This window comes from Schistocerca gregaria, chromosome 3, assembly GCF_023897955.1.
Source record: "Schistocerca gregaria isolate iqSchGreg1 chromosome 3, iqSchGreg1.2, whole genome shotgun sequence".
In the NCBI taxonomy this organism is placed as follows: domain Eukaryota; kingdom Metazoa; phylum Arthropoda; class Insecta; order Orthoptera; family Acrididae; genus Schistocerca; species Schistocerca gregaria.
The window spans coordinates 457225626-457245896 of NC_064922.1; the positions used below are offsets into that span (position 1 = coordinate 457225626).

The following is a 20271-nucleotide window of genomic DNA, read 5'->3' on the forward strand; positions in this document are numbered from 1 at the left end:
GACTTGCCTCCAAAAAGTAATCCATATGAGAGGGGGTTGAAACATTTCTAGGCTAACAAATAAAGAATGACAGGAATTTCATAACGCCAATTTATTTTTCAATATAATACCTTGCGGGCACGCACAGATAACTTCTGCAAATCATTCAAATAAAAGGTTCTAAACTTACCCTCCCACACATCACTATTAAAATTCTCTGTCTTCATTAGTTTCAAAAGCTTTGAGAGGTGTAAGATACACAAAAGAAAAACTTTTTACTTATCTTCATTTTCCGTAGCTGCTGGCTCCATTTCTTGCATCTAGGGGTACATTCCTGCGGCTGAAATTTTGATTTAACATTGTGGGTGCTTGATGACTAAATAACTGATGAAGAGCTATCTGCTGCTATGATTTGCTTATATTTTATCTAATTCTCCTATATCGCACTGACTTCACAATCTCCATTTTTCATAAAACTGTCAATTACATTGTTTTAGACAAAACTAAAAAAACAATTGCACTTCCATCAGAGGCTACTACTTGCATTCTGCAGTACTCTCAATATCCCAAAGAGTTTACAAAGCAAAAGAGAGTACAAACTTTGTTGACAAAAGAAGAATCTTCACTAAAATATTCATTATTTTGTAAATGAGTCCAGAAATAAATTTAATAACCAGCATTAGATTGTGAAATTAATAATATGAATTTTAAGTATAGCAATAATTTTGTAATTTCAAATATTTCTAAAAGAAGAATAATTTTAACTGTATAGATTACAACAACTTAATTTCTTTTCATATGTTTTCACCTGAAATATAATACTTCGTATACAAAATCAAATGAAATTCTTTCACTGAAACAGCCGAGAATGTTCACCTACATCAGATTTGGGATTAATCCTGGTATCAGATGTAAAAGAGGTTATGTTAGAAAAGGATGTCCCATTACAGAGTCAAACCAAGTGTTGACAGCATCAATCATGCATCATCATTGTCAAATCGTCACCCTTTGAGGTCTTTTTTTAAGTTTGGGAAAAGAAAAAAGTCTGATGGAGCTAAATCTGGAGAATATGGTGGACGACATAATAATTCGAACCTGCAGTTTCCAGTATTGTGAGGGCTTTGTGTGCCGGTGTGTAATCCTGATGCAAAAGAACTCAGCCACCATTTTTCAATGCCTTTTCTTTTTTCTCTCTTCTCTTAATTGGCACAGGAGGGTGCAATAGTGTGATGCATTGATAGTTTGCCCTTTTGCAAGTTACCTACCATAATTACCCCCTCTGCATTCCAGGAGACTGACGCCATCACCTTACCAACAGACTTTTGCACCCGGAATTTTTTTGGGGTAGGGGATAAAGGATGTTTCCATTGTTGTGACTGTTTTGTCTCACGATCATAGTGGTGTAGCCACATTTCATCCATTGTCAAATACCTTGCAAGAAAGTCCTCTGCATCCACTTCAAATTGGCGGATGATTTCTTCACAACACTGCCAGTGCTCCCATCTCTGATCTGCATTAAAGTCTTTTGGGACCCACCAAGATGATACTTCCCATGTTCCCAAAATATCCACAACAATGTCATGAGCATGCCCATGATAGATTCCAAATGCAGTTTCAATGTGCTGCAATGTTTTTGGATGATCCTGCAACATCATATCATTAATTGCAGTCACTGCTTCATCAGTGGCAACAGTGACAGGCCTTCCGCTCCTTGGCATATCTCCCACACTCATTCTTCTACATTTGAAGTCAGACACCCAGTTTTTCCACTGTTGCCTAAGATGGAGCACTGTCCTTAAGTATTTCACATGTCCTCCACAATTTCCTTGGGTGTCAGTCCCTTCAAATAAAGATATTTAATCACAGCACAGTTCTTGATTCTCTTGATATTTGCCATTTTGCTTACACTACAGTATACAACACATCCTAGTGGCAAAACTAACAAAACTGGAGCCGCAAAATTTGACTTGCATACCCACAAAGGATCATCATAAAAGTAGGTGGAGGTATTTGTGCCTGATATTACGGTAACTATCTGGGGCTAGAAACTTTTCGACCACCCCTTGTATTTGTGCCATTTTTTTTTTTAGGCATGTATATGGAATTTGAAACAATGTTGACAAAAGAAGTTCTGTGTTATTACACAGTTTGTCATTTGAGCATGAAGATTCATGCATTAGGAAAGTGCATAGAATTTAGGACCTACAGTACATTCCACAGTATGTTTTAAGAATGGATTATGTGTATAGCCATTTGACATTCATTTATAACATTCTTTGGTAGTAGGTTGCGTGTTAAACCATATGGCCAGCTATGCATAATTAAAACATACTATGGAATGTACTGTAGGTCCTAAATTATACGCATATATATAAAACCTGGAATGACTCACAAGGCAAAAACACACTCCGTAAATAAGAGCCTGTACTACTAATGTTATTCTTCTCCAAATTTTACCATCCATAAATTAAACACCTTTCCCACACTTAAAAAAAAGTCTTTAACAAACATGTTGGAAGGGTCCCTCTAATTTCTGGATCCCAGAGGTAGAACCCTGCCCCCCCCCCCCCCCCCCCCCCCTTTTCCTCTCACCACACCCGATCAAAAAAGTATATTTTGGTAAACAGAGAAGAGTTTTGGAACTGACCACCCGATTAAGTAAGATCTCACAGTCTACACCAGATGGTCTTCCCTCAAACATGGAAAAAAAAAAAACAACTGGTATTCCAGATGTGAGGAGGAAGATGGTGTCAAGAAGTTCCTGATAAATTATTGGTGAGTGGGGCGGGGGACAGCAGCATACCACAATAATGACTTATTTCATCTCAGTTGAGCAATGTACCAGCCAATAAGCCGTAGTTTTAACTGCAGTTTTTAAACATTGATAATTTATATGGAATAATATTCACATAATTAAAACGCTTTTGAGTTATTAAGTATTTTAAAACTTGTCATTTACAAAACTCAATAAATTCAGTTTCAATGCTAGGTCAAAAATGTAGAATTCCTCGAGATTTTATGAAATTCCTGAAATTCTCTGATTTTTTCTGGTAAAATGTAATTCTCTGAGAATTCCAGTTTTTCCAGAAGAATCGCCATCCTGTCCACCAAAAAAAAGATTGCTGACTTCTATTTCATATAAACTAAACCTTATTGGCAAGCAGGAAAGCAGGGTGTACTGCTTTGTGTCATTTTGACATCTTCATACTCTACCTTTGATATGTAACACAATTCATTAGCTATGTTCTGAATGTTCAATGGTGGTTACTGTACTCCATAGTGAGCTACTGGTTCAGAATGTTACAGCTGCTCATTCTGCACTCAACTCTGATGGCTATGTCCAGTACAGTGTGATAAGATTGTAATAATGTGACACACCAAACTATCCCAAACACTAAGGTGATAGGAGTGCTCTCTCTCTCTCCAACATAACAGCCATATCTAATTCAGCTGCTTACAAATGTAAATATATATTCTCACTAGAAAAAAAATCTCTCCTATGGTGAATGATATACACTTGGCTTGCCACCTGTTACATATGACCTTTCTGTGAAGATTTCGGCATACAATACTTGCTATTACATTTCTGGCAGCTAAAGTAACAGCAGACAATGGTTTAGATTGTGTAGTGATGCTACTCCTTTCAGTGCATAATAGTAAATATCAGGCATCAGTGTGTCATAGCCCTTGACTATCTTTATTTGAATCTTAACACTCAGAGACTGGCCACTTAGAAGAATACTGGGGCTAGGAAACTGTCTATTTATGCCATTTTTTAAATCATTACTGGCACGTAAGTAATTACTAGATCTTCAAGAGTAATTCATACTAAGAAATAGCTGTTCTTCCAGAACAAATGCGAAGTATCTGTAGCAGAATTACAGCAAACTGTGAAACCTAACGAGTACACACTTGAAAGCACGTCAACGGGATGATTCTTGGTCAGCCATTCATGAAGCAGCAGTTATGTTCGCTAATGTTCCTTTTGAAATAATCCTAGAAATTGGCAACAGAAGGTAGTACCTGGCAAGGGGCAGGTTGTGAGACATTTGTACATTGTTCTCATACAAAATGAGTTCAGTTTTCAAGTGATAGGTGACTCACACATCAAGAAAATCACATCAACATATACTTGAGTGCCAATTTTTTTAACACAGAATTGCAGCCCAAGTTGTGCTCGGACTCAGTCTCCAAAGTGTTAAGGGTATAGAATTTGCAGTTACATTTTGTTGGCATGTCTGTGAACAAAAGAATGTTAACCATGCAATTATCTGGCCACCTTCACGATAGAGTGTGATCTGCTAACGGCCTTCCACTGGGGTTCATTTATAATGGATACACAACAGTGTTCACCTATCTGGGCCATCTCTTCTCACAGAACCAACTGAAGGCCCACTTTCAGAAAAACAGTTGTATGGTGTGGGCTGACAACACAAACAGGCTACAGCACTATGTGGTACATGGTTTGTGGTACTGCAGTAACAATACATTCACATCTTGTGGTAACTGGTTGATTTTCACAAGTTATGCAAGCCACTGAAAAAAGTTAAAGAAAGGCATACAGACAGACAAAAAAATTGACTTAAAAGTTATTATTGAACTTGTTCTTATTTCCATGATGTTTCTTGACTCACTGTTACACATTATTAGACATTACAATGGAAATTTTTGCTGTCACTTGTCTTACTGCTGTTTCATGTGTCTTAAAAAATATTTCACTTATAATACCTGTTTCTGTTTAAGGAAATACCTATAAATACATGATATGGGAACTGTCAATGAACAAAAAACTGGGATGGTGCAGAAGAAAAATACTGCATTTATTTATTGTGGTGTGTACAAAAAAGAAAAAAAAATATAGCCATAAAGCCTACATATTACTACAAATAATATCTGTACAAGCTGTTTGACAACCACTTCGATTCATTTGTGACTCTCATTAACCCTATAGTATCATGGGTTAAACTTTCACACATGTTAGATAATGAGCAAGTTACTGAATCATTTATCAGCATTTGTAAATCTTCTATAAAACTCTCACTATACCACATGCACAACCTACTTACAATTCCAACCTCACATTACAACAGTCACACAAAATAAGCTTTAATTTTTTAAATCCAGAAATTAACTCTAAATAGATTTTATAATAAATATTTATGAGATTTGGAGTAATGTATGTTATACAGTAACTAAATGATGAGAGTATGAAACTGACAAACATTAAATGAAATGTATGTAAATAAAGCTGTAATCTCAGTAACTGCTTGATACATCTACCATTTAAAATGTTCTGCTGTAAACTTCACTGAAAGTCATTACCTACTGGGCAGTAATATTTGACCATACCAATCTTTCATTCATCAAGATAAACTTCCCCACCACAAGTAACTGCTGTCCAGTTACATTATACAAAGACTAAACCACAAAAAATGCTCTTAAATATATAGTGATACTATAACTTATTAATTGTTGAGCAATTTTCATTAAACAAAAAGAAAGTTTAATAATACTGAAATTATTCAGACTTTTATAAACCGATTTTGGCACCTTAATGGAATGTCTTAAGCACCTGCAGTAGACAATTCTGTTCAAATTTTGAATTAAAAATTTTTAATAGTGCAAAAATCCAACATATGTTCATCAGTCAGTTTTGCCAACCAATAAAAAAATTCACCAATACAGAAACAAATCACAGAAAGATCTTTCAGCCAAAACGTAGCATCAATAAGGCATCTAAAGGACAAATACTGTTGATGAAAGACAATTTTAACAATTTCAATCCTTCGTTCTGCAGAAGTACTCTCTACTTAAACCAAATACACAATTTTACTGGAGACAATTTGAAATGACAGAACTGCAGATATGTAACACAAAATAATGAAAAATGATTTTGATGTCTGTTCTAAAATGATGGCTTCATAACTGGTATGTAATTTAAGATGAAATTATTTACAATTGTGACATATATGAATATTAATGAAATCTATGATTGTTCACACAGATGATGATGATGATGATGGTGGTGAACATGCTGAAAACAATAAAAACAGTTGTATCGCATAGTGATTGTCCACTATAGTGTAGCCCATTAGCTGGTGCTATGTGGATGATCACAAAGATAGTTTTGATGTTCTTATCGACGCAATTATATGAATTATACTAGAGGACTGAATATAGAATCAAAGTTTTATGAGAGGTGTCTGTACATATCCATTCCTTGCTTCTGTTATAATCCAAAATTCTCATAATTATGTTGAATCTCATATTTTTTATGAAAGCAAAAATGTTCAAGGACACTATCCAATTATGAATGTACGGATGCATATGAGAAGTATGCACCAAAGTTTCCAACAACTTTATGAGATTTTGTTCTTAGTACTGCCTGGGTAAATAATCAATGCCTGTAATTAAAACTAAAATCTACCCACATATTCTATTACACATGCATACACATACGCACAGAGGAACTGATAATCAATTCAAGAGTGATGTTAAATGAACCTTCTACACAGCAAAATATTTCCAGTTTCTACGAGAAAATCATCTGCTGTAGTAGTGTTACTATGTGACCAGTAAATATGGTTAAGAAATTTGCTAAGGCAGGCCAGATGTTAGTAATAACATTTGCTGTATTTATGAAGGTTCAGGCACTTTGGCACTCAGTGACTTAATTATCTACACCTTGCATTATTAACTGAACTGTTATAATGAAAAGCATCTGCAACAATAATGTGTTATGACAGTCAATGTTCTGAAATCTGGAATGGAAAATTTTCTTGGAAGAGCACTGAGCCAACAGTGCTTAATTTCTTCACTGTCAGTTAGCTTTTTCTCACCCAGCAATTCCTTTTCAGAAGACAGGAAATGCTCCACTGTTAATTTATTTTCTCTAAAATAAAATTAGAATGTTTATTGAAATTTGAAACATGCCAAGATGCTAAAAACACTATGATTGATGTAAATTTCTGGTGTAAGATATGTGCGCCTAACCTGAGAGGTGGTGCCAACTGTGATAAGGGAAAAATGAAAATTACAATTTAACATCCTGTTTTGAAAATTACAATTTAACATCCCATTTATATCAAAGTCATTAGAGATAGAACACAAATCCAGTCTGGACGAGTACGAGAAGGAAACTAGTGCTCACCTTGTTTGTGGCACTATCCAAGCATTTGTCTCAAGTGATTTTAGGAAAAGATGTATACCATTAAGTCAGGTGGCCAGATTGACATCTAAACCTTTCCCTCCAAATATAAGTCCAAATCTTAACCATTATGCCACTTGACTTGGTGGCAGTGACAATGAATCTTAGGGGAGATAATATGAGCAGGAGGTTTCTTGGAATGAGAAGAGGAAGAGTACAAAGAGAAAAAGGACAGGAATTCATCTAATAATGACAGACATGAGAAGTTAGGGGGAGAGGACAGGAAAGGAACGTAAAGACATAATTATCAGGCAAAAGTAAAAATGGAAAAAGAGGAGAGGGCACACAGAAAGAACATAAATACAGAAATAACAAGCACACATCTTGCTATTCATTGCTTGTAGTGCCTATTTTCAACGTGAAGGAAGAACAATAAGGGTTTAATATCCTGCCAACAGTGAAGTCATTAGAAACAGAGCAGAAGCTCAAAATAAGGAAACTGGCCATGCCTTTTTCAAATGTAATATCCTAACATTTAACTTAACCAGTTTAGAGAAAACTTAAATTTAAATGGGATTTACACTGCCATGCTCAGAAATCTGAGTCCAGTGTGTTATCCAATGTGTCATTTTTCTCATTATTTTCAAAATTACTGATGGCCTGATCTCTTAACAACTGATTATTTTCTATACTGTACTTTCCAAAGCCGTCTCTGACTGTCTCATTATATTCTGACAAGTGTCTTTAATATCAATCAACTCAATGGCAGAAGATGAGTATGTTGGTACAGACATGTTCTTGCACCCTATCAGAAGGCAAAATTGGTGAAGCTCCTATGCAAAAACACAAAAAATGGTGCAGAAATGTTTTACACAGTGGAGGGAATCAATACAGGAATGTGTGGATATAAATGGCTCATACATTGAGGCAACAACCACTAACCGAACATATTTGGTAAGTATACAAATTAGCAATATAAATATAATTTCTTTTTTGTCATATCCTGTACACAGTATTCTTCAGTAGAGTGTATGAAATCACCAGTAGTAAATTATTCATCCACTGTCACCAGGTCGACAGATTATGTTGAAACTTATCACAGCATAAGGACACTTCACTGCTTTGAACTGATCTTTTTAAGTGAAAACTGGTAGTACAACTTGTGACAGTTTACAGAGTAAAGATACACATTGATTACTAAGATACTTTCAAACTTCCAAAGCAGCGATTAATGTCAAATATGGCTACAGTTTCTATCTACCAAAACAACAGACTTTAAGTAAGGATCCACATGCAAGAGGGTACTTATGGGGCAATGTCACTACAAAATGAATGCTTATAATGAAGAGCAGTACCTTAAGTATACTTTTGAGAAAAGACAGCAAGAGGATTTGAGAATGATTCCACTAGTATGAAATCAAAATAATGCGGAATTTATGTTTTAAAATGCTCCTTTATCCACAAGAAGATCATTTCATTGTTGAACAAGACCTGTAGTGGAGTATGTAATAGCCCATGAATGTGGTATTAATCCCATTATTGTCAGATTACTATGGCAATTGAGTGTATCACTCTTAACAAGTACCCCTTTAATTTGTTGCAGATGTTAATAGATAATGGAGTGATATAAAATGGGGCTCAGCCCAGCATGAAACTACTTTGAAAAAAGTCTTCTGATTAAAAAGGTGCTGCTTCATACTGTGGGATTCTAAAAACTTTCACAACACTTCTCAGATTTTGTGAATTACAATGGACCATTCAAAAAAACTTTAAATGTTACTAATAAGGGAACCTCTTCATTGCACCCCTCTCAGATTTAGTGGTAAGATGGCCCATTGGATAGCCCATCAAAAACTGAATACCGATAAAGCATGAAAGCAGGAAGGAACATCGAGCTAGTTGGCAGAAGTGTGGTGTCTGGGTTTTATGAACACGGTGTTGGACTGCAAAGCAGGAGATCCCATGTTTGAGTTGCCCTCGTGCCACCACCACCCCTGCCCCTCCCCCCTTTTTCCAAAACATTATGAACTGTCTGTCCATTCATTGATGTGTCCGTTCTCCTCCTGTAGTTTTAACAATGTCATACTACACATTTGTTATAGAGTATAATTCATGTGATAAGAATACATAATCATCACAAGTAAATGTGATGAACAGTGAGAGCAGGTGAGATGCCATGTAAACTTCTCACAGAAATGAAAACAACAAATAAATGGGTGTGAACTATTTTACAACAAAGTAATTCAAGAGTCCAAAATGGAAGACAAGAGTCATAATATGTGGAACTTGTGTAGAACAAATAGGAGGTACATATGCCTTGAGGTCCCTTCCTTACATCTCGGATGTTACACCATGATACAGACACAAATCTGAATAGAGCGATCACACATGTCAATGACCAGATGGACAGTTCATAACTTCGTGAATAAAGGAATGAGGCATAATGGAAATTCAAACATGGATCTCCCCATTCGCAGTCCAGCACCATGACCATATAACCCCAACGCTGAGGCTCTCCAAATTCGCTCAGTGTTGCACAGTTTGAGATTTGGGCCGCTCACTAAATTCTGCTTCTTTTTTCACAACTCAACACACATTCTTTCTGTGCTTGATTTGTAATCAGTTTTTGAATGCCAATCCACTGGGCCATGTTGCCACTAAATCTGAGGGGTGTGTGATGGGGAGCTTCCCTTGTAAGTATACACTGTATAAAGTCAACATTAAAATATATGTATGTGTTAAATCTCTCTCTCTCTCTCTCTCTCTCTCTCTCTCTCTCTCTCTCTCTCTCTCTCTCTCTGTAATGCTATTTAAGCTTTGTTAATTCATCTGAAAGGTATGAAATATTAGACCAGTTTTAAGACATTTAAGGACACTTAATATGAATTGATTTAACAAAGGAGTCGAGCATTTGCCTGGTGCAACTGAAGCAGACTAAAAGTTTAACAACAGCAACTTCACTGTTCTGTAGCAATGTCTGAAAATTACACACACACACACACACACACACACACACACACACACACACACACACACACACACACAGAGAGAGAGAGAGAGAGAGAGAGAGAGAGAGAGAGAGAGAGAGAGAGAGAGAGAGATATTGGGGAAAAAAAAAAATGAAATGAAAATAAGTTGACTAGTGCATGCAATGAAAATGTGAATATAACAACAGCATTTCCTGTTAAATGTTTACATTTCATTAATTTAAGTTTCATTAATTTTATGTACTCATAAATATATATAAGCGTTTTTGTCTGCCTCAGACACTAAGTGATAAGTGTTTAACTGTCATGCCGGGGACACGGGTTCAATTCCTGGTAATGACATGGATTTTCTCTTATTGAGAGCACTGGAATGGGTTGAATTCAGCCTCAGTATGCCAACTGAAGTAGCTACTTGAGTGAGAAGTAGCAGCACCAACATCTGGGAAACAGACAATAACTGCTCCATACTGCATCCAAGTATCATCATTAGCAGTGGTTGACACAAGACCGGTTGCTATGCAGAGCTGCTAGTGATAGTATTTGTGAAATCAACCAATTTTAGTGCATGCATGTTTCATGAATGTCATTATAAAGAAGTTCCTAAGTAAATATCATTTACCAAAATAACAGTAAGAAGTTAAAAAGAGTTGAAGATGAATCTTTAAGCATACACCCTTAAATTCCAACATTGAGTACCAGAACAAAATGTGCTTGTGAAACATGCAGGAAGGTGGTTAAAACAATAATAGAAGAAAATTGTCAGTCAGAAGCTATATGTTCAGGAGACAAGTCATAATACTGATGCATACACTTTCTAGCCACGTTTTATTTTAGCTTCTAATTTTCTATGTATCTCTTAATCTTTTATTAGCTCATTTTTGTCAATATAATATTGATTCTGGAATTGAATCCTCACTGAATTTCATCCCCCCCCCCTCTGCCTCCCCCCCCCTCTCAATCATTCTCCACTTAAGTGACATGTTCTCTCTCGCCTTACTCCTCAAAATATAATTTTAAAACTATCAGATCCTAGTTAATATGAAAATCCATAATATGAATTTCTATTGCCTTGTCATTAATCAAGTCTGTAGTCTAATGGCCATTATGCGACTGCCAGAAGCTGCATTTGTTACCTTTCAGTACAGAGGGTTTCTTAATTTGATTGTTGAATCATAAAAGATGAGGTTTTCTTTGAAAATATTTACAATTCATCAATGGGTCCCTGGAGTTTGTGAGCACTGATTTCCTTTTTAATGATATGAACAAAATCTGAAGTATTTTTATTTTGTATCGTTGTTTACATAATCGGAAACAGCAAAAATTTTCATATTGCCATTGCCTCAAATTTATTACAGTAATTAAAAATGCATGAAAAATCTGATACGGCTTTGGGATTTTGGAAGAAAGAAGTTCTTTCTCATTACTGAAGATTGAAAAATAAAATAAATGTACAGGTTATCTGTAGGTGGACTAATGGGTAAAGTGAGAGACTCAGAAGTGTATGTCAAAATCCAAACTCTGAATATGGATCAGAACAGAATATAGGTCATAGGATGTACAGAAGAGATTTCAAATTTTTGATGCTTCAATACAGCTGTGTAAGATAGAAGGCTCCATCACTCAACAGAATGAGCAAGAGACAGATGATCTATTTCTCTCTCTCTCTTCCTCATATCACTAAGTTCTTGAATATTAACTTCGGAAGCTCTTTACCATTTCCTCTCAAGTTTTTCTACAAGATTTCCTCATTCATGTTCCTGCAATCCATTCCCCCACCCACACACAAAAAATCCCTATTTTTGTCCTTGCTGGCCCTCTCAGTTCATTCCTATACATTCAGATAACATGTACTTATAATCAGAATGCTTTAACTATTCCACCACCTCGAATGGTTCACAGGCAGAATGTCATGGATCATATCATCTGATATTATGCCTGAGAATCATTCAAGTATCCCTGTAGCTATTTCCTATCCTTCTGTCTCTTCCTGACAAGTTTCAAAACATTTATCACTTTCTGTTCTTAGCTGCTTGTTATGAACTCCAGAAGCTCAAGGCTAGGTGGCCACTAGGTCATGTCTGTCTACTTTAGCATTATGCTAAGAAATTCATCTTAGTATGATAATTTTATCTCCTGTAATTATACTTTTTATATTGGCATTTACAGTTTCACTGGTAGCATGCCACTCTTCTTGCTATATATTCACTGAAAGTAGTAGCTTTTACCATATGCAGTGTAAAGTGAAGTTTCTTGAACCATTTGAACCTAATTACTTTTGGTCAAGAATTTCCAACAAGGTTATAAGCAAAAAGATGAGAATTCTACTATAGCTTAGCTTAGTATCTAGTCATCCATACTGATTTGTGTATCCTACAAGTTGGCAACAGTACAAAGGAAAATAAATGTTCAGTGAAGCTCAAGAGATGGAGGCCTCTATAAAGGTAGTAACACACACACACACACACACACACACACACACACACACACACACACACACACACACACAGAGGGGGAGGGGAAAGGGGGGTCAGTGTGTGTGTGTGTGTGTGTGTGTGTGTGTGTGTGTGTGTGAGAGAGAGAGAGAGAGAGAGAGAGAGAGAGAGAGAGAGAGAGAGAGAGAGAGAGAGAGAGAGAGCGCTTTAAAATAATATGGTTTTTAACACAGTTGTATACTGCTGAAAGAGGTTTGAACTTATCTTACCCTGCATTTGTAAACTTACTACATAAAATATGACAACCAGATCATTTTAAACAAAATACATGAAGACACAACAGTGCCTTTTAAATATGGACAAAAAAAAAGACACTGAGTGAATTTGTTCTAATCCAGAACAGAAAGCAATCTTGGATACTGTATATTAAGAATAGTTCATATTCTTAGTACTGTTCACTATAAATACACATATCATAAATATTTTAAATATATATATATAAAACAGGCAGTTCAGTTAAAATGTATCTAACATTATACTTGGGCTAATTGTCAATTAAGACGGGCCACGCTGCCGAGTTAACAAATAAAAGTGGCCCAGCAAAAAGATCAACACTATGTTTTAATCTGAAGGACAGTTTGACAGCCCTCAATATCCTCAGTCATTATTAACAATGTTTACAAGCATTTTACATTTTTTGTTTCTTTTATTACACTTTGCAAGTGGGCTGTCATAGACATTTTAAGAGCCTGGAGTGTATAAGAATGTCAATCTGAAAATTCAAAAAGCATTAACTGGTGACAGAGCAGAACTTGACCCATATATTAATTCAGTAAGCAGAGACAAATCTCACAGAAGTGCTGGAAATTAGTTGTTATAAGAGACTTTTCATACTGTGGCAGTGAATTCACTGAAAGTGAGAATTGTGTGCTTTCAGTTTTAAAATGACTCTGGTTCTTCCAATGCTGCAGCAGTGGAATTAAAAAGATCCATAAAAATTGGTGTGGTCCCTATGTAGATTGTGTAGTCTTGATGATTCAGTGCTGTAATTTCAGTCCTCCTGTAAGCAAAATTAGTAAAAAGTGTCCTGTTAGTAAGTTACCAATTGATTTACAGAATATTCAAGCTGCATCCATGTTATGATAGGAGTACCATAAAAATTTATTTTCCCACTTTAGTTTGATCATTCAGAGTTAGCACAAAAATGTTTAATGTTACTATTACCGACACTTCAAATGAAAACTCATGCTGGAAGTATTACATGTCAATCCAAGTTCTAGATGCTATTTTCTTATAACAACAGTTCTAACACACTATTTTGATTTTCAGTAATAGCGTGTTATTTATTGGGAGTCTTAGTTTATAATGTTGGCTACAACTGCTCACCCACCTTACTTATGAAATATATTTTGTTATGTGAACACAGTTGCAACTGTACAGCCAATTTAATTCACATGTTAACCAAATAAAAATACATTCATAAAACTGTATTTATTATGTTTATTTCTGAATAAGCATTTTCTATTGCATCACCGTAAAACTGCTACTCTGAAATGAAGATGGCACAAGACAGTAGTGGCAGGCTGCAATTTAAAAAAAAGAAAAATAGTTTCCCTCAAGTTCAGATCACGTGAATTTGATGGCCAAGACGTCACTGTGACTTCATGACTGTCATGTTCCTTGAAACACTTTTGCATGATTCTGATCTTGTGGTGGTGGTGGTGGTGGTGGTTAGTGTTTAACGTCCCGTCGACAACGAGGTCATTAGAGACGGAGCGTAAGCTCGAGTTAAGGAAGGATTGGGAAGGAAATCGGCCATGTCCTTTCAAAGGAACCATCTCGGCATTTGCCTGAAACGATTTAGGGAAATCACAGAAAACCTAAATCAGGATGGCCGGGGACGGTATTGAACCGTCGTCCTCCCGAATGCGAGTCCAGTGTGCTAACCACTACGCCACCTCGCTCGGTCTGACCTTGTGAAACAGACAATTATACTGCTGGGAATTGCCATAGATGTTGCATAAGACATCAAGTATGAAGGGATGCAGGAGGCTGAAGGCCCACAGTAATATTCACATAGTCCACAACTGTCATGGTGCCTTCAATTACTAACACACTAATATTGCCTCCACCAGGCTTTAAATGTTGGGTGGTTGATGTCTCGAGCAGGCTGGATGAGAGTGTATCCCAACACAACCATTTACTTGATGTAACAAGAAACATCATTCATCTGACCAGACATCATGTTTCCACTGAGCCACAGACCAATCTTCATGATCCTACGCCCATTGAAATCTTTACTGGCAGTGTTATTACAGGAACTTGTAGAGGTTATCTGTTGCAGACCCACATGTTTAACAACGTGAACTAAAGTGTATGCTATGAACATCTGTGCCTGCTCTAGGATTGTACTCTGTCATCAGATCTGCCACAGATCGCTGCCCATCCTGCTTTACAGAGTGGGCACACCTCATATTTCCATGTTTTGTAATAAGGCTTGTACGTCCCACATCTTGTCATCCATTAATTTTTTCACTGCCCATCATCCATTTTCCATAAATGCTCTTGATAGTACTATGTAAACAGCCACCCAGCTTGGCCGTCTCCAAGATGCTTGTTCCCAGGTGCTGGGCAATAATGATCTGCCCTTTGTCAAGGTAACTTCTGTCAATAGCTTTCTCAATGTGCTGCCTCGATTACCCCATTTGTGGCCTTTATTGTATTTAAATGAGTGTCCATTCATCTCTGCTCCACTTATATACTTTCCTTATCACATAATATGCTCACAATGCCACCAGGTGTCGTTCAGTCCTGTGATGGGCAGTGAATGTTGCATGCCTTTTCTGGAACATGCACTCTCAGAATAAAAATGGTAAAGCTCTCAGTGATTCACAATGCCTCTATTGAAGCATCTTCCACAGAGAAGGGTGAGAGTATTGCTAGAGAGGTGGTGATAATGCTAGAAGTGTCAATGCATGCATGGACATAACTGCAACACATTTTTTTCAAAGTTCAGTAGGTCAGTTAAAAATGGGTATGGTATAGCACAACAAAGAAATTACCTACAAGTGTGGGGACATGGAGATAAAAAAGACAAACAACCACACCTTTACTATTGCACTTTAGAATTTAACCATTCACCAATTGGAGAAGGCGTTGAGCAGTCTATAGACACACAAACAGGACTGAAATGTTGCTGACCTTCAGAAAATGTCCTTCTCCATCGATTTCTATCTTATTATTCTTTTAACCAGTTCACTCACCCCCCCCCCCCTCCCACCTCCCTCCTTCCTTTTGTGGTGTTGTCATGATGATGATTCCCTCTCTGGCCCTGGAAGACTTTTCCTCCTCTACTGTTAACACTCATACATCTCTGTTTTCTGATTTTCTCATCCAGCTTCAGATCTCCATCTTGGTAATGTCAACTAACATATTTTCCATCCTCCATCTTGGTAATGTCAACTAACATATTTTCCATCCTCCATCTTGGTAGGACCCTCTTGCTGGTGGACTTTAATGTCCTGTTCATGGTTCTCTTTGGTGTCCTGTCATCTGACATCACCTCCAAATGTCTTAACCACCACATCTTTGAGATTTGATAAATTTAACTACATCCTTACCTTGTATAGGTTGCTATAATTCATTGTCGTATATTATTTTCCATACTCTATCCATAGATTTAAGATGGTATTTTTCATTCAAATGTTCACAGGTTGTTTATCCACTTCCATTACTGTCCATACATCTGATCCATACATGACAACTGGTTATACAAATGAATAGTATACTTTTGCCTTTCTTGTCACTGTAATTAGAGATTAAGTGTGCAAAATAGCCTCTGTTTTCTGCTTGCATTATTTCTCTTAATATATTTTTTCACATTAATACTGCTGGCTAAAAGGACACCTACGTAACTGAAGCAGCAGACACTTTCAAACATTTATTAGAAGACTTCAAGTCATTTAGTGGTGTTCCGGCCCTAGAAATTGACATCATCATATATTTTCATGTATACAAAGTCCAATTTTTCCTCCTGCTTCAATTATTACATATATTTGATTATGGGTATTAGTCTCTCTTGCCACACTTGCAATATCATTTGCATATACACATAACTGATCCTATTTTGTCTGTATTTTATACTGACATTTCAAAATGCCCAGTTATGGAACTGTAAAGAGATCATCACTCTGGTCCCAAGCTTGAAGAAAAAAATTCTTGATCATTTTGTTATTTAGCTTTACTTTTGCCTTTGTGTCTTTCATTGTTAACTAATATCCTTAATTTGTTATAGATGCACAGTTCTTTTAGTGCCTTAAGTGCAGTGGCAGACAGATATGGGGGGAGGGGGGTGTGGGACATGCACCTGGCCCCCCTCCCTTGCAGAGCCTTGCATTGCCACCTGCGTTGCTCCCGCCAGTCAGCCCGCATGCTATTCGTTCATTTCTTTAATCAGTCAACTCAACTGAATCGAGTTATCGCGTAGTTGTACTTTCCTATGTAGCGCACGCATCTGCGTCATCGTATTTTATGCGTTTCTGTCTGGCACATAGGGATCAACTTAATGCCTTAGCTCTTTTGAACACTCACCCTGACATTGATTGTCCTATTGACAATGTAATTAACCAATTTGCCAGGAAGAAAACAGGTACATAGGATTCATCATTTAAGGAAGAGAAACACAATCTTAACTTTTTATATCACAAGATGGCATTGTCTTGTATATGTGTATAATCAGTTTATTTAAAACTTTCTTAAACTTTGCATGTGACAATTATTTTTTATTACAGTAAAAGTAAAGGTAGCTCAAGATATCTTTAGCACCCTCTCCTTGAGGTTTTTCTGTATCTGCCACTGCTTATGTGATTTTGCTCTGTTAACGCTCTCAAATGCCTATTTAAAATCAACAAACAGGAAGTTGAGATCTTTGTCATATTCTTCATTTTTTCCATTATTTGCAAGTGACAAAAGTGCCTCTATGTAATTGAAAAAAGCACTGGTACACTCTGAAAATATTTTCACTGCCCCCTTCTTTTTGTTTTCAGTCAGAATCCTTGTTAATACCTTGTAGACTTTATTCAATGATGTTATGCCTAAATAGTTCTCACTTAATAACTTTTCTTCTTTTTTATTCAGTAACAAATAATGTTTGGGAAAATGAAAGTGTGCGAGTGGATTGTCAAACTGGAACAATGCATATTAACACACTTTCATTTTCCCAAACATTATTTGTTACTGAATTTTTCTTATCTACAAGGTAATTATAAAGTCCATGTGACTTTTTTTAATTGTATGGGTAAATAGCTAAATGTAATGTAACAAATGATACATTAGTGAATGACAAACTTTCAAAGTGTTTTTTTTTTTTTTTTTTTTTTTTTTTTTTTTTTTTTTTTTTTTTTAACATGGTGCCAACTAGTTACTTTGGAAAACTGCAGACAGGGGTGCCACCAACCATAGTTGCTGAAAACAATGCCAGACTAGGAGGAGTAACACATTGCACACTAGACTTTGCCTGTTGTTAATCATCTGTAAGTGTTCAACAAACTTTCTGTGGCAAGTTTCACAAGATAACACAAGTTTACAACAGCACAGAGAACTGGTACAAGAAATTCAAAGAGCACGATTGACTGTGTGATGCAAATGCTAGGGTTGACTGAGCATGTCTCAACAGACAGCACACTATGTGAGAGGTGAAATGCTGTGAAGTCCCACAAAGCCTACTTACCAAGCTAGTGCAGAGTCAAACACTCTCAGACAATAATGTGAAAAATCCTTTGTAAGCAATTAAGAGTGAAGCTTTACATATTTAAGCTTCAGGAAGCCGTAGGCCATGACCACAAATTGCACCATCTGCAGTGATGTGGAAAACCTTCTTGAAAATGACAACTTTCCAAGGAAATTTATCTTCAGTGATGAAGTCATTTTTCATTTTTTGGGGAATATCAACCAATGCAACATACACATATGGAGACAGATAATCCTCATGCAAATTTCAAACTTGTCCAGGATTCCGAGGACGTTAACATGTTCTATGCTGACTCCTACAAGACAATCTATGGATCCTTTTTTTTGCTGAGAGAACTGTCAAAAGTATTACATATATCAACAAGCTACAACAGTGGCTCAAGCCACAACTTGAAACTGATTGCAAGAATTTTATGTTTCAACTAGGTGGTGCCCCTCCACATTTTCACAATTGCATGAGATGTTGCTGGATGTATCAAGTGCCCACTGATCTGGAGCTACTCAGTTGGCAATCACTGTCACTGGAAGTAATTTATCGAGGGGGAGGAATATATGAAGAATGGCAGTTATATTCCACATCTAAAGCAGAACCTCACAGACTTGTGGCACAGCATCGTTTCTTATTGTCACTCCTCACATGACCAATTGGGTATGGGGAGAATTGGACTACTGATCAGATGTGTGCTGTGTGGCAAACAACGAACATGGAAAATATTTATAAATGTTACAAAAAAGCTTTGAGAGTTACATCATTCTTGGTCATTTATCTGTACCAATTTTCGAAATTATTTCATGGGCTTTATAATTGTTCTGTATTGTGTGTTGTCCACCATATAAGTTCTCACACTATTCAATTTATGAGAGGTGTATGGCTATTTTCAATCAGTATATTACTGACTCCACCTCTTGTCCCATCGATCATTTTGCTTCTTTTCTTTTCTCTTCTCTTCTCTTCTCCTGGCTCTATATTGTCCTTGCGTTTCTTTGGATCTTGATACATGATTTGAATTGCTATTCAGTACTGTTTTCAAATATTCTGCCCATTTCTGCAATATTTTTGTCAATCTCTAATTATCCTTCGATTTACATTTTCACATAAATTTAATATACGGTGAAGTTTTTTCTTTGTGTGCCCCACTGTATTATAGAATTCTCCCAAGATTTCATTTTGTTATTTTAGTTCTAGCTCTTGAAATTTTGCTTTTCAGTATTCTTTTCTTCTTTTTCTTTCACATCATATAGGCAATTGACCTTAATTCTTTATAGTCAAGGGGACCCCAAAAAACTGGAATTACTTATTAAAGGCTATACATTTTCAAATTGTTCACACAACAATTCTTCAAAATACTCTCCATTACAACTAACACATTTGTCCCACTGGTGCTTCCACTATTCAAAACACTTTTTGTAGTCATTGTTAGAAATGGCTGACAGATCTTCCCTCATTTTCTTCCTTGACTCCTTCAATGTTGTCAAATCGATGTCCTTTCCAGCCCAAAAATAAAAAAATCCCATGGATCCAGGTCAGGCACATAAGGTGCGTGGGACAGTGGAATACTGCCATTTTTAGTAAAAAACTGTCTAACAGAGATGGGTGTGTGTGCAGGTGCTTTGTCATGGTGGCAGCACCAGTCTCCTGTCTACCACAAATTGGGTCTGCTTTCATGAACACTGTTGCGCAATCTTCCTAAAACATTGAAATGAAAGGTTTGATTGATGGTCTGACCTGGAGCAACTAACTCTGAAAGAACTACACCCTTGACATCAAAAAAGCAAATCAGCATTGTTTTGATGTTTGATTTTACTTGACTGTTTTTTTGGATGGGATGAGAATGATATCTTTCGCTTGACTGTTACTTTGTTTCAGGGTCATAATCACAGCACCGCAACTCATCACCAGTAATAACCTTTGACAGAAAATTGGGTTCAAATTGTTTCAAATCACAATATGTTTAAACTTGAGCCAAGGAACAAACTT

The 20271-nt window shown here is 36.5% G+C and overlaps 1 protein-coding gene across 4 annotated transcripts in view; it reads right to left on the minus strand.

The window, feature by feature from the left end:
• Positions 1–4775: 4775 nt before the first annotated feature.
• LOC126356335 (coronin-7) overlaps positions 4776–20271 on the minus strand; it is a 232601-nt gene continuing 217105 nt past the window's right edge. For all 4 annotated transcript variants that reach the window (XM_050007318.1, XM_050007323.1, XM_050007322.1 and 1 more), the window contains one exon: positions 4776–13605. In XM_050007318.1, the coding sequence (XP_049863275.1) occupies positions 13597–13605 (9 nt within the window). In that variant the 3' untranslated portion in view covers positions 4776–13596. The remainder of the gene's footprint in view (positions 13606–20271) is intronic.